The 16474-nt window shown below is 39.9% G+C and overlaps 1 protein-coding gene across 1 annotated transcript; it reads right to left on the bottom strand.

Moving 5' to 3' along the window:
* Nucleotides 1-1812: 1812 nt before the first annotated feature.
* LOC307127640 (UNC93-like protein MFSD11) lies at nucleotides 1813-10110 on the bottom strand. Its single transcript, XM_079819027.1, has 6 exons — nucleotides 9512-10110; nucleotides 9277-9342; nucleotides 9066-9191; nucleotides 8768-8942; nucleotides 4993-5128; nucleotides 1813-2054 (listed from the first exon to the last, which is right to left on the bottom strand). Exons 2-6 carry the CDS (start codon nucleotides 9287-9289, stop codon nucleotides 1902-1904), a joined length of 603 nt encoding a protein of 200 aa, XP_079675153.1. The 5' UTR covers nucleotides 9290-9342; nucleotides 9512-10110; the 3' UTR covers nucleotides 1813-1901.
* Nucleotides 10111-16474: the final 6364 nt, after the last annotated feature.

Genomic DNA, 16474 nt, shown 5'->3' with positions numbered 1-16474 from the left:
TGTCACGACTTAACAACCGGATACAGACGAAACAAGTTAAGAGCAGTGTTTTTACCGATTCGAAAATTAAGACTTCACATTGGTTATTTATTTCAGTAGCATGAAAAACAAAAATGGTTATTAAAGGGATAGTTCACCCAAAAATGAAAATTCTTTTCCCTACTATGGTAGTCAATGGTTGCTCTATCTGCTTGGTTACAAACATTCTTCACAAATTCTTCTTTTGTGTTCAGCAGAACAAAGAAACTCATACAGGTTTGGAACAACTTGAGGGTGAGTAAATGATGACAGAGTTCTCCGTGGTGACGAATCAAAATGCCTCTGATTGGACATTGCATTCATAAGCTCAACAGAAACAGGTGTGTTTGGTTATAATGTGCGTAGAAAGAAACCTGATTAATCTGAAATCTACAGTAAATGCCGCAATCGACACTTTTCATTCATTGTACTTTAATCATGTTAGCCGAAATAGATCAAGCTAAATTGTGCAGGGCATTTTTTGTGTCCTTATCTTGAATTAGGGGGGCATTTTTGTTCATTTTGGTGGAAAGTTGGCCCAAAGCCGACCCTGATATATAGTTTGAAATGCCTACACAATCAATTATAAGTATTATTATAATGATATAAATAATATTTCACCATAAATTTCACAATATTCCACTTATGCATTTTACTGTACAAATAAATTCAGCCTTAGTGAGCATAAGTGTTACGCAGGAGTTTCCTCCGCATTCACAGAGGGATCCATCTCCAGAGTATTGACCATGGCTAGGCAAACTACATTTCCCATAATGCTGCTCTCCTGGACTGATCACACACCTGCTCTTCATTGATTACACTCACACCTGCACTTCATTTCCACATGTATAAGAATCACTCTCTCACACCCATTCAGTGCGAAGTCTTGTTTTGCCCTGGCATACATACTGAGCAATATTCAGTTTATTCAGTTTATTCTGTTTGTTTATTCTGGTTTAGATCTTGGACTGTTTTTGGAACTCTTCGACCACTCTCTGGCTACCTCGACCTTGGACTGTTTCCTGGCTATATGAACATACTCTGGCTCCCACGACCCCGTACTGTTACCCGTGTTTGAAACCTCGCTGCCTGCCCCGATCATCAGCGCTAGCTTACCTGAGTATTCTTTGCCTTGCCCATACCATTCCTGTCTACCGATCTATACCCTGTCTGTCTGACTTTGTCACTAATAAAGCTGCAAATGGATCTCTATGACTCTGTGGATTCATTACAATAAGAGATTCCAAACTTTTGACTGGTATATATCAGTTGAGATATCACCTGATTGTCACCAACATTTTACATGAATCTTAAAAGGTGCACTCAGTTCTTGTTATGTTTTTGTTTTACAGAAAATACACATCACCTCATGAGGGCGCCATGCTGAAATTACAAGACCAGTTGAATACTAGTTTTATCTTATGACACTTGCTCATGGAATAAATAAGTAATGGAATTTCCACAGCCAAACCAGTGCTTTTGCATGATGCTGCAACTACGCTACTAGGTGTCAGCATAATTCAAAGACGACTGCCATGTCAGTCAACACAACAGAAACAAAACTTTACTACTGAGTGCACCTTTAATGTAAAAATATTTTAAGTATACTTTTACCATAATACAATTCCATTACAGATTTGGGATATCGTAATGCTGTTCCAACTAACAATATTCTATCAAAGCATGTAAATAGAGAAATAAAAAGTAATAATATTAATTCCATATGTGTTTTAAGGACCCAAAACTAAAAAAAACTAAAAAAACACACCTTCTCATAAATCCAGAGTAGTGCTTTATACTAATAATTCAATATTAATTAAAACAAACAAATAGTGCAAGTAGTACAAATGCTTACTGAAAGCTGTTCTGGTCGAGGCTCCAATCTAATACTCTTGTGTATCAGCTGACAAATTCTGCATTCTCTCCACCATGAAAAAACAGAGTGTTCCTATGAATCCCATGATGACCATAACGAGGAGCTGCCAGGTCAGCAGTATATAACCACTGTAGAAGAACGCCACAGCTGCAAAAATAGACTGAGAGAGAGAGCGTATTATTGACACACTGAATTAAATTCACATCGAATTCCCCTTATTGAATGCATTTTATTCATTAAGAAAGTTATGGGATAAATAAATAGCTTTTAAATGCAATTTTCCCCTCCAAACTTTCAGATCCGTATTTTATGTCCAAATACTGATCAGATATTCTACTGACATAAACCAGCAGTACTTACCGTTAAATGCTCAAAATACCACGTATGATCATATCAGAGTCAGACTACCATACAATCATATCAATCATATCTTCCATGCAAGTAGAATGTTGGCTATGCATTAGTCTAATGATTATCTAATGATGATGCACAAAAATACATACAGTAGCTAAATACATAGATACATATGTGAAAAAATCATGTTTATGTTTATATATATATATATATATATATATAAAGACACACTCAGCTTTGGAGTTGGAAAGATTTTTAAAAAAAATTAAGAATGTTCCCCATTTTGTTTCAAATAAAAAATACAGTAAAACATTAACATTGTTAATTATTACTACAATATTATAATAACTGTTTTCAGCATCATTACTCCAGTCTTCAGTGTCACATGATCCTTCAGAAATCATTCTAATATGATGATTTACTGCTCAAGAAACATTTCGTATTATTATCAATTAGTATCATTGTTGTAAACCTTTTTATTATTCTTTGATAAATATAAAGTTCAAAAGAACAGCATTTATTTGAAATAGAAAACTTGTAAACATTACATTCATGTAAACATGACCCCAAATTTTTGAATGATAGTGTATTTTCACAGTTTATATTGTCCCATATGGTAAACCACATTACTATGCAAAATTGCAATCTGGCTTGTGTCTGTGATTCAATAGCAAACTTGTAGATATGAATCTTATACGAGGGAGACACATACCCATTTACACCTGTTGATTTAATCCGTCTCTTTTGTCCACTTTCGAGGGGAGGGTCTATGGGCTTTTTCAAATCTTTCGATCTAATGGACAAACTAAGCTTGCGCAATTTACATATGAACGAGACCAGAGACGAAGGAAAAACACACAGAGAGCAGCAGCTTTCGTACGTTTTACAAACCAAATTTGGGTCTTCAGCCGACAGTTTAAATCCTGTTTGGCTAGCGTGCTTCCCATAATGTTTACGCATCAGGTCAGTAGGTGGAGAGTAGGTGGTCTTATGTGGCTGGCCTGTTCGAACACATGAGCATTTAGACTACGAAAGCAATCCGTTCGAATGCATTTTCGACTACCTCTGGAAGTGGTCAAAAGCGGACAAGCTCAAAACGGTTACACCTGTATTTAGCATTGTCCATTTGTGGTCTTATCGACCAAAATGCATCTTAATAGAGTGCCGAAGTAATGACGTCACTTTGTAGGCCAAAACGCGGAAGTGAGTTAGCATTTTAGCCCTACCGGTTCCCTCGCCCTAAAGTCTATGGGTTTTCTGAATGGGTTTTTTGCTAAATCGCCTGAAATAAGGTCTGTGGTTAACAAAGCCTCTAAATATTTTCACGTTTTGATCTATGACATAAAACACATTAGTTAAAACCTGTTTGTGATTTTTTAAAACTTTATTGTGTCTTAAAAACGATGGTTGCTAACAAGTTGCTAAAAGGGACTACATCCTTTGGCAGGGACTTTAGACGTCATCGTGACAAACAGGCAATCTCTCACTAGCCCGCGTTTCAGATGAAGAACTTATGTGGCGTGAATAAATCGCGCTATTCGCGCAAAGTTGGATGCTTGAACATTTGGAGTTTACTCTCTTCACATGTTCGTCTCGTTGAGAAATGGCTGACATGGGCTGTGTTTACACGTCTTTTTGTGTTAAAATCTACTGTTAATGTGTGAACGAAGTTTTAAGACTTTTTCAGTCGATAATGTAGTTGTTTAAAGCTCAAATCTGTGGTTTATTTATAAGAAGAGTGCCTATTTAAACATTTTATCTGGTGTTTTCGGAGTTGTGAGCTCCAGTGAGTCAGCGGCGGTCAGCGCTTGTTTACCCGGCGAGAGTTGACTTTCCTCGGCCAGTCCTTCTGACGTCTGCCGCTGGCTCTGATGTCTCTGTGGCGTCTCCAGCTATAATTAGTCTTGTGGAGATTTAACGGCCCATATTTGCTCTCATGGATCTATAATTTGTTCCCTGGCAAACCGTTTAGGCTGAGTGCAAAGTGAAGTTTCATTACTTGTTTATTTTAAGGCTATAACTGTACGTTACCGTTGTAAGTTAGCCGACTAGCACTGACTTTGAATGTTTGACTGAATTGTTTGCTTTATTTCATGTGTAGCTTATTATACGTTTTGTATTATTGATCATACATAAACTTGCATTTAACAAAAAAAGACTGGGTTGTGTTTCATGTCATTTAATGTTATGACAGTGATAATCATATTGTCTGAAAAAACATTAACAAAAGATACATCTCAGAGAGGCACGCATAAACAAAATTAGTTTCTAACATTTTTGGAAAAAGCGAATGGGCAATATTTCTCATGAAAAAGTGGATAAGTGTTCATACACAGCGCAGATCATAATGAGCGAGCGTGCTTTTAAATAAAGTTTGAGAAGCTTGATGTTGACGTTGATCCGCGACCATGGTGTGCTGTAGTCCGTTTATAGCCTACCGTTAGCATTTTATATCTGACGGCTTTATTTGGGCTTCAAAATGTATACATTTTGGATTAACTTGTAAAGATTATCTTGGTAGACAAAACGTGTAAGGGTCATAACTCTTTGTTGAACACAGATCTTATTTTTTGCGATTTTCCAAAAGTCTATGGGGAAAATGAATGGCTTTTTGATCGAGGGAACCCATGCGCCGCTAACTTCCGGGTTGGCCTACAAAGTGACGTCATTACTTCGGCACTCTATACCAGGTGTAAACAGGGCCTTAGCAAAATACAGTTTGAATACATGCAAAATGTCTTTACCTGTATGAATTTAAATATAGCAAAGGCTGGTGCACTCTGCTCAGCATATGTCCGTCCCAGAATGCTGTAGAGTTGAGTGTTGAAACAGCTGTCCCCAAGACCCAGCAAGAAACTGCACAGCAGGGCTATGGACACGCTACAAGAGTGAACAGAGTTTACACACAGCCATCAAAAATGCAGCAGTGCACTATTAAAGGGATAGCTCACCCAAAAATGAAAATTAGCCCATGATTTACTCACTCTCAAGTCATCCGAGGTGTATATGACATTCTTCTTTCAGACGAATAAAATCTGAGTTATATTAAAAATTTTCTGGCTAATCCAAGCATTATAATAGCAGTAATAGTTGCTCTGCTTTTGAAGTCCATAAAAAATGCATCTGTCCGTCAAATAACGTGCTCCACGCGGCTCCGGGGTGTTAATAAAGGCCTTCTGAAGCGAATCGATGCGTTTGTGTAAGAAAATATATGTCTATATACATAGATTCCTCATTAGTGCCTGCGCGGATCGGTCGAATGAGGCATCTATGTTTATATATCTTTGATTACGCTAGTATTTTGACCTTATTCGCCGGAAGTTATGGCGCTGGGAATACTAGATGACATTCGTCTAATAAGAGGTCAAAAAATAACATAAACAACTGTTCGGTTTCTCGAAGAAACCAATCGTTTCGTGTCTTAAGACATCAATGTGTCATCACGAGCCGCATGGTTTAATAAGGATTCGTATGTCTATGTGTTTTTACTCTCATTGCTCTCATACTCTAAAATATCCCCATTGACATGCATTACACGACTATCACACTGCAACGGTTGGAGTTAAACATCTTCATTTGTGTTCTACTGAAGAAACAAAGACACCTACATCTTGGATGCCCTGGGGGTAAGCAGATAAACATAAAAAAAATCGTTTTTGGGTGAACTATCCCTTTAAGGAAACAAAATGTAGCTCTGCAGATCCAAAGTAGCTTAAATTGCATTCAAGGTATCCATTTTTATCCTCAGCATTGTTCTCACTTACATGCGTAATCCCGCCCCCCGACCTAAACCAGTTTAGCACAAACTCTGCCCTGCAGCCAATTCTAAAGATTTCATTGGTCATGACAATCACAGTGCCTACTACAGAATGCTACAACAAATAACTCCTAAAAACCCCTAACCCAGTAGTTCTCTAACTTTTTTGGTCACGTCCCCCTTTACACTTTTTTAAAAAGCTCTTGCTCCACCACCCCACTTTACCGCACCTCTGAATACCAAAAAATTTCACTAAAAATAAAAATGGATCGATTTTTTTTAAACACTCTGGTGCTGTTTTTTTTTTTTAATCAAGAAATTTTACGTTTTGTTTTTTTAGAATTTCTTTACTTGATTGGAATGCTACGAAACCCATGTAAAGGTTTTCGCACTTGCTATGTGAACACACACACAAAATTATGGACACGATTTGAAAAGGTTAAATGGTTCTGAAAAAAATAGTCACACGTGTCATTTTCGTTCACTGTTCCTTGCTGGTGGAATGATCTCCCTACCTTCATCCGGAATGCAGATTCTCTGACAATATTCAAAAGACAGCCGAAAACTCATCTCTTCCGTGACTTAATCTTATCATAAAAAAAAAAATTCCATACTTTCGCTTTCATTTAACCCCTCACTATTCTGAGCATTCAAGATTTTATGTTGGAAATGTTCAGGTCTATTCTCAAAAATTTGACTAACAGGTAATAAATGAATGCGAAAATATGGAACTATTCCATAAATATAATTTAGTCCCACAAAATTCACACAAAAAAAAAATCATAATAATTTATTGAACTAAAAATAGTATATTCATTTCATAGAAGAAAAAAAAAACGGACTGCCCAAAGCACCTGGAATAAAAAAAACCTTCACTTTCACAGTGTCAACACCAGACGCGAGCGGCACAATGCAACTAAAGACAACAAGACCCATTATAATTAACTGGATGTGGCGAGATGTGACAGGACAAATTCCCCGATAGTAAACTGATGCCCTGTTCTATTTATGTCGGACTCTAAGTGCTCACGCTACTTGACACAATGGACAAATGGATTTGCAATGCTTGCGTTGTCACGTGAAATTGCTTCACAATGTGACAACGGTAGCATCCGGTCAGTGTTGCCACAGTTACTTTGAAAAAGTAACTTAGTTACTTTACAGATTACTTGATTTTAAAAGTAACTAAGTTACTTTACAGATTACTTGATTTTAAAAGTAACTAAGTTAGATTACAAGTTACTTTATTAGTTACATTCATCAGTTGCCGACAACACCTCTGCAGCCTCAACATAGAAATGACAACCGTTTTTGCCAACACTTTATTGGAAGTGCATTTTTAATAGTAACGTCAACAATGTATCTCCTGAAATTGTATCTCCAAAAAAAATATTTTGACTAATTTTATAAAATCTAAACATGTTAATGAAAAGGTACAAATTACTTTGTGTTCTTATTAAATACATTTATGAAAAACAATTTATATTTATTTTTTTAATTTATATTTATATATGAATATAAATAATTATATGGGCCTACACAAATAATATAAAATTACAAGATTTATAGTTTATTGTAAACCTGATGTGCAGCTCTGTAAAGGGACAACAATTATATGATCGATACGTGAGAACAATATATTTTTTAATAATCTTTAAGTGCACAAAACTATGAAAATATATGAAACGCTTCAAAACAGAGCGGCAACAAAGCGCTTATGCGCATCCCGTGTGCAGAATGATGCGCTTAAAGCAACATGGAATCAGAGTGTGCAGTGCAGCGCACATTGAAAAGTTCACGGCATAAAGAGAAGATGAGCGTTGAGCGCACAAATCCTAGTCTACTATGTAGCCTATATCGGTCCAAACATTCACTGATTATTTGTTTCTTCAGTTTTAAATTCCGGTTATTGGGCGTGTGATGCTAATTAATAGTCCTGTCCTTGTGTTGTCACCTGGGTAGCTCGAGCACAACATCTTTCAGAAACCGCTAGATAAACTCCAGCAAGATAAATTATTTTATCAACATATCAATAACGGGAATATTTCATATTGGAGTGAGCTTTACCGAGCAGCTGCTGACTGGAACCGAACGCGACGCGCAGTTTTGCTGAACGGAGAATGATTGAGCTAAATTACAGCGGAGGGAAGACATACATTCAGCTATGGAATGGCTTTAGATGACTTTGTAGGCTGCTAGCAAATAATAATATGCGAATAATGATTGCTGAAGGATAATGTGACAATATATATTTCTGATGATTATTTATGATCACGACATGCCTAATCTGAGCAAGTGACTGCCTGTCTTGAGACGGAGTGGCCGCCTCGTAATTCTCCTCTATGCAGGAAAACCCCTGCTGAGACTCAACAAGAAAGCAAAAATATATATTTTTAGTAAGGAAAATGACAAAAATAGTAACGCACAGTGACTTGGATAAGTTACTTTAATCTGATTACTGGTTTGGAAATAGTAACGCGTTAGATTACTCGTTACTGGAAAAAGTGGTCAGATTAGGGTAACGCGTTACTGGCATCACTGCATCCGGTGTACAGTGTTTGTGCTGCTGTTGGAGGTGAGCGACGAGTTCACAATAGCAGCTTGTCCACCGATGAGGTGCACTTTCTATGGCGAGGATCTTCTATGTCAGGATTGTTTAGACGGTCTGAAGAAGGACGTTTTTTTTGTTCTGTGCCGCTATAAAAGGCAGAGAGCCAAATGCCATTCACACATTCAAACACTACTGCCACAGCTACCATTACCTTGGTGCCAGATACGGCTTATGCTGTGAGCTTGTTTGAAGAACCACAGGTGCATCATCTGGTATGTTGAGGAATATCAGGTAGAAGGCAACAAAGTGCACAACCATCCCTAAGAAGACAACTGAAGTGCGCCTGAAACGGTTATTTTTCAATACAAGGCCAAACAATCCTCCCCCTGCAGACAAAAGATAACATCTTATCAAGCTTCAATCTTATAAAAAAAAATTCTGCCTAGCTTGTCATTGGATGACCATAATACCATAATGCAAAGGTAATCAAAACAGATGTGCACACTTACCAATTATTTCTCCGATTCCCACCACAATGCCTGAAATGCCGATTAAGCCTTTTGCTGCATCGCTAAATTGAGTCGTAGCTCCAATGCAGGTTCCATACACGCCACTGTAAAATGACAGCTCCAAACCTTCAATGAGACAACAGGAATCAAAACATATTCATCATGTTCAAAAGCTCATGGAATTCATATTTTCCTTTAGTGATGTCCTTACCGCTGTATGCCATGCAGAAACTTAATAACAGTATGGTTTTTGTTTTGAAGATTTCCACAATCGTCTCTAAAAGAAAACAGATAAAAGCAAAAAAAAAAAACATTTAATAAACCACTACAAAAGTAGCCCGATCTGACAAAATAATTATTTGAATAGTTCTTATAATAAAATAAAAAAATGTATAACAAACAGCAGATCATGTAACAAACAAGGAAATTAAGCCATATGAACTTACTTAACTCTGTTTTAGCTTCCGTCACAGCAGATGTTGCTCTTTGTGTATATCTAAAATAACATTACACAACAAATTATATTACCATCGTTTTTTGTGTTTATGAATTTATAGCTAGGGTTACCATGGAGACACATCATTTCCAGTTATTACTGCAAATACATTTTTAAAATTGTTTGTTTGTTTTTGTTCAAATTAAGAATATCATAAAATGTACCATATTTTTTGTGATGGGTACATCAAAGGTGACCTATTATGCCCCTTTTCACAAGATGTAATATAAGTCTCTGGTGTCCACAGAATGTGTCTGAATTTTCAGCTCAAAATAGCCCACGGATAATTTATTATAGCTCATCAAATGTGCCCCTATTTGTGTGTGAGTAAAAACATGCTGTTTTTGTGTGTGTCCCTTTAAACGCAAATGACCTGCTGTTCTCTGCCCCCTTTCCAGAAGAGGGCGGAGCCTTTACAGCTCGTGCTTCGGATAATCTGGCAACAACAAAACTGGAGAATGCCACGCAGCCAAATTGTCAGTAGCGGTGTTCAGTATGGTGGCCCAGTAGTGCACAACACAACGAAATTGAAAAAGCATACATAAGTGCACAACACAACGAAATAAAGCCACAACACAACGAAATACACGCACCAGCCGACTCCAGAACAGCTTCTTCCCACAAGCAATTAGACTCCTGAACTCTTGATCCATCAGGATCATAACACACACTGGACAGAATATCACTCAGCACAACCCACTGTCGATACACACACATTATATACACATTTATTATAATTTATTATTTATCATATAGCACCTATTGCACATTGGATCTCTACTGTGAATAATAATGTATACTGTACATTGTATACTATTATTATTATTATTATAGCGTAATGTATATTGTTTAATGTATGTTTTAGTGTGTATATTGTTTAAAGTATATTGTTTAAAGTATATTGTTTAAAGTATATGTATATTGTAAGTATGTGTATATTGGTTAAAGCTGTGAGAACCACACTCACATTGTGTAAATTATTTATTGTTTATTGTAGAGTTTACTGTGCTGTGAGTAATTGTGGGCGCATCAGTGTAATCTGATGCTGCTCTAAATGTTGTACATGTCATGTCGTGACTACTATGTTGCTCGGAACTGCACCAAGAATTTCACCTGCTGTTGCACTTGTGTACATGGCTGTGTGACAATAAAGTGATTTGATTTGATTTGATTTGAAATAAAGCAACAAAATAACGAAAAAGCCACAACACAACGGAAATAAGCCACAACACAATGGAAACAAGCCACAACACAACGAAAAGGCCACAACACAAAGAAAAAGCCACAACACAATGAAATCAAGCCACAACACAACGAAAAGGCCACAACACAAAGAAAAAGCCACAACACAATGAAAAAGCCACAACACAAAGAAATCAAGCCACAACACAACAAACACAACGAAAAAGCCACAACACACAACAAAAATGGATTCGCCAGTCTTACAAATATATAAACACTACGATCAGTTTTAAGTGTGCAATTGTATATCAACATGAAATATCAATTCAAAATCACCTACGTACATTATAGCTGCATATTTATACATATGTTGTGGCTTGTTTCCGTTGTGTTGTGGCTTGTTTCCGTTGTGTTGTGGCTTGTTTCCGTTGTGTTGTGGTTTGATTTCATTGTGTTGTGACTTGTTTCCGTTGTGGCATGTTTCCGTTGTGTTGTGGCTTGTTTCCGTTGTGTTGTGGCTTGTTTCCATTGTGTTGTGGCTTGTTTCCGTTGTGTTGTGGCTTGATTTCGTTGTGTTGTGGCTTGATTTCGTTGTGTCGTGGCTTGATTTCGTTGTGTTGTGGCTTTATTTCGTTGTGTTGTGGCTTTATTTCGTTGTGTTGTGGCTTTATTTGGTTGTGTTATGGCTTGTTTCCGTTGTGTTGTGGCTTGTTTCCGTTGTGTTGTGGCTTGTTTCCGTTGTGTTGTGGCATGTTTCCGTTGTGTTGTGGCTTGTTTCCGTTGTGTTGTGGCTTGTTTCCATTGTGTTGTGGCTTGTTTCCGTTGTGTTGTGGCTTGTTTCCGTTGTGTTGTGGCTTGATTTCGTTGTGTTGTGGCTTGATTTCGTTGTGTTGTGGCTTTATTTCGTTGTGTTGTGGCTTGCTTCCATTGTGTTGTGACTTGTTTCCGTTGTGTTGTGGCTTGTTTCCGTTGTGTTGTGGCTTGATTTCGTTGTGTTGTGGCTTGTTTCCGTTGTGTTGTGGCTTGATTTCGTTGTGTTGTGGCTTGTTTCCGTTGTGTTGTGGCTTGATTTTGTTGTGTTGTGGCTTGATTTCGTTGTGTTGTGGCTTGATTTCGTTGTGTTGTGGCTTGTTTCCGTTGTGTTGTGGCTTGATTTCGTTGTGTTGTGGCTTGTTTCCGTTGTGTTGTGGCTTGATTTCGTTGTGTTGTGGCTTGTTTCCGTTGTGTTGTGGCTTGATTTTGTTGTGTTGTGGCTTGATTTCATTGTGTTGTGGCTTGATTTCGTTGTGTTGTGGCTTTATTTCGTTGTGTTGTGGCTTGATTTCGTTCGGCTCGGGTTATGTATATAACCCTTGTTCCCTGAGAAAGGGAACGAGCACTGCATCTCGTCGCCACACCTCGGCAGGCTTGGAGCGCATGCTTCATCGCGATAACTGCCATTACTATGCACGGGCTCCCCTTTATGTATCTTCCGGGTATGCTGTCATAGTTACATCATGACGCAACACCAATCAGGATTGGCTTGATTTCATTCATACTTCAGACACGCTGTTGCTTAGGGAGTGTCCCCAAATTCGTCGTTCCGATACAGTGCTCGTTCCCTTTCTCAGGGAACAAGGGTTATATACATAACCCGAGCCGTTTTCTTACCTGGTGCTAATGTGCTCGGATTGGGCAAATTTGGCCGTAAAGGGTTCAGGAAGTCAAGAGAAACTGAGGCTGTGAAGAATATGAAATGGACATATATGTTCAAATATCTAAAGAAGGTATTTAAAAACAGTGTCGGAACATGTGTGACAACCGATGCTGCAAAGAAATAATTACCTTTCGTTAATTTCAGCAGCTCAGCCCTCATTTCAGCTGTTGTGGGCAGAAAGTTGATGGAGGTCATGTTGTAATTTTGCACCACTGCTGCCTGGTGTTTGCATGGTGCCCCACTATGGCCAACTGGACATGTGCAGAGCTCCAACTCCATGTCCACTGTATAGGTATTCCCTGATGTGGAGGATTTCACCTGAAACTTCTTCTCCTCAACCTAACAATGACACATTAAAAATGAAGATGTAACATACAGACAGCATAAAGATCTTATAATGAATTGTATAATGATTATTTAAAAATTATACTTTACCTGAGAAATATCAGACGCTTTAATATCACTTTCTGTAGCAAGGAATCTTGACCGCTGGAATGCCTCCCAATGACCAAGTGCGACGTCTGTCACACGTGCCTCATAGTACATCTCTAGTCGGGTGATAAAAATGTTGAATAGTTGAGGGAGGTTGAACACTTTTGTCCTTTGAAGTATTTTGTCTTTCAAAACACGCATTGCAGCCTCCACGTAGTTGTTTGTTTGATTGCCCCGTGTTGGCAAGTCTCTCCTATAACTGAGAGCCCAACTCTCACGTCGACTGTAAAGACCCTGTAGATAGGTCAGGAACTTCTTGTATCTGTAGTGAGTTAAAATAATAATAAATAAAAAAAATAAATCCATCAAAATAAGCCTCTGGAGGGTGAACATACCAAAAGTACTAATAAAATCTTTATGCTACCTCTACCGGTCTACTATTTCCTCTACCTGTTGGTCAAAGGGTTGTCCAGGGCTTGCTGGTAAAGCAATGCAACTGTACTCATCTCCCTGGCATAAAGCATGTATTTTACTATGCTGAACAGTGTCTGCCTGTCCTTCATCTAAATGTTGTGTTCTTTGTTCCACAACCACCTCCACACAGCTTGCAGAAGATGAAATATGCAGAACAGCTGTGTGGCTTCAGGAAAGACCTCGGCTATAGCTCCCTTTTCTGCCTTGGAGTCATCTGTAAGAAATACACAAGGGCCTGCCTCACCTCGCCCTCCAAAGGCATCCTTGGTCAATAAGGACTTCAGGAGCTCCAATCCCTCACTGATTGTCCTCTCATCCTCCGACTGGGTTATCACTATTCCAAGAGGAAGTCCACCAGCACAAGTGTGTGTGAGAAGAAGAAACACCCTGCAGTTCTCCCGGTCCATGTTACCAGATGAATCCATAAAACACATTTCTCCACTATTGGAAAGACTGTGTGTTCGTTTCATCATTGGGGAACAAATGGCTACAAGTGGTGTTCCTGCTGAGGACATTTTAAGCTTGGCACAGCTGTCATCCCATCCTGAATTGTAGGATTCTACCTGCCTTTCCAAAGTTGCTAGCATTCCCTCTCCACTTTGCTCTCCAAACTCCTGCTTATTCACCTTCTGATACAGTCTGCAAATGGAATTGATTGTTCTGACTACATACGACTGTCAAAGCTACTGATTGAGACCAAGAACATTTTCACATACCTGTAGCAAAACTGAAGGTCTGGGCAAAGGGCACGGTTAGCTGAGGCATAAACATATTTGTTGCCATGCTCAGCCAACAGGTCACTTTTCAGTACTGCCAGAGCTGTTGTAGGGCTGTGCCCAGTCTCAAACAACTGAGTAAGGGTTTCAATTGCCTTGACCCCCACATCCCTGAGTTCCAGGGCTCCGTCTACAAGGAGACTGTACAGCCTCAAGTGGAATGTGTTTTCCACTTGGTGTAGAGAGCGTGAGGTGGACCCAGTTAACTGCCCAGTGGCTTCAGTGCTGGAGTTCCTCCAAGATCGTTTCTCTGCAGGGCTTACCCCGTCCACACTCAAGGTGTACGTGGCTGCCATTGGGGCTTTCCACACACCGTTGGGTGATGGGCCTTTGGGTAGGCACCAGTTGGTTGTACGGTTCCTCCGTGGGGCTCGGAGGATGAGGCCTGTGGCTCGTTCCAGAGTCCCAACATGGGATCTGGCAGTGGTTCTCGAAGGATTGGCTGAGGCCCCCTTCGAGCCGCTAGAGTCAGCAGACCCAAAGAGCTTGACCCTTAAGATGGCCTTTCTCTTAGCCATCACTTCTCTGAGGAGGGTGGGGGACCTTCAGGCCTTGGCGCTTACGCCGACTTGCCTGGAGTTTGCCCCTGGCGAAGTGAAGGCCATCTTACACCCTAGGGCCGGTTATGTGCCCAAGGTGCCATCTAGTGTGGTCAGGCCTTTGGTTCTTCAGGCATTTCATCCTCCGCCTCACGTGACAGCGGAAGAAGGGAGACTTCACCTGCTCTGCCCGGTCAGAGCCCTTAAAATATATGTGGAGAAGTCTGCACAGTGGAGGAAATCTGAGCAGCTATTAGTGTGTTTTGGTTCATCTAAGAAGGGGCTACCTGCGTCAACCCAGACTATCAGTAACTGGATTGTCCAGGCTATAGCCACGGCCTATCAGGTGCGCAATCTGCCTTCACCTATGGCCGTGAGGGCGCATTCCACCAGGGGCATGGCCTCCTCGGTGGCCCTCCTTTCTGGGGTCCCTTTGCAGGACATTTGCGAGGCGGCCGGATGGGCTACTCCGCACACTTTTATTAGATTTTATAGTCTGCACCTCCCTGGGACGCCCGGTGCTAGGGTACTCCAGTCCTAGCTGTGCCCGGTCTCCGGCTTCACACTAGGACTGATGCTACCTTCGGTGTGGCCTAGTGGGTACTCGTTCCCCAAATTCGTCGTTCCGATGCAGTGTGAGTTCCCTCGAAAGGGAACGGCTCGGGTTATGTATATAACCCTTGTTCCCTGAGAAAGGGAACGAGCACTGCATCTCGTCGCCACACCTCGGCAGGCTTGGAGCGCATGCTTCATCGCGATAACTGCCATTACTATGCACGGGCTCCCCTTTATGTATCTTCCGGGTATGCTGTCATAGTTACATCATGACGCAACACCAATCAGGATTGGCTTGATTTCATTCATACTTCAGACACGCTGTTGCTTAGGGAGTGTCCCCAAATTCGTCGTTCCGATACAGTGCTCGTTCCCTTTCTCAGGGAACAAGGGTTATATACATAACCCGAGCCGTTTTCTTACCTGGTGCTAATGTGCTCGGATTGGGCAAATTTGGCCGTAAAGGGTTCAGGAAGTCAAGAGAAACTGAGGCTGTGAAGAATATGAAATGGACATATATGTTCAAATATCTAAAGAAGGTATTTAAAAACAGTGTCGGAACATGTGTGACAACCGATGCTGCAAAGAAATAATTACCTTTCGTTAATTTCAGCAGCTCAGCCCTCATTTCAGCTGTTGTGGGCAGAAAGTTGATGGAGGTCATGTTGTAATTTTGCACCACTGCTGCCTGGTGTTTGCATGGTGCCCCACTATGGCCAACTGGACATGTGCAGAGCTCCAACTCCATGTCCACTGTATAGGTATTCCCTGATGTGGAGGATTTCACCTGAAACTTCTTCTCCTCAACCTAACAATGACACATTAAAAATGAAGATGTAACATACAGACAGCATAAAGATCTTATAATGAATTGTATAATGATTATTTAAAAATTATACTTTACCTGAGAAATATCAGACGCTTTAATATCACTTTCTGTAGCAAGGAATCTTGACCGCTGGAATGCCTCCCAATGACCAAGTGCGACGTCTGTCACACGTGCCTCATAGTACATCTCTAGTCGGGTGATAAAAATGTTGAATAGTTGAGGGAGGTTGAACACTTTTGTCCTTTGAAGTATTTTGTCTTTCAAAACACGCATTGCAGCCTCCACGTAGTTGTTTGTTTGATTGCCCCGTGTTGGCAAGTCTCTCCTATAACTGAGAGCCCAACTCTCACGTCGACTGTAAAGACCCTGTAGATAGGTCAGGAACTTCTTGTATCTGTAGTGAGTTAAAATAATAATAAATAAAAAAAAT

This window comes from Gobio gobio (assembly GCF_949357685.1).
Source record: "Gobio gobio genome assembly, chromosome: 1".
NCBI lineage: Eukaryota > Metazoa > Chordata > Actinopteri > Cypriniformes > Gobionidae > Gobio > Gobio gobio.
The sequence above is the reverse complement of the archived record's forward strand: the minus strand, read 5'-3'. Positions and strand labels throughout refer to the sequence as shown.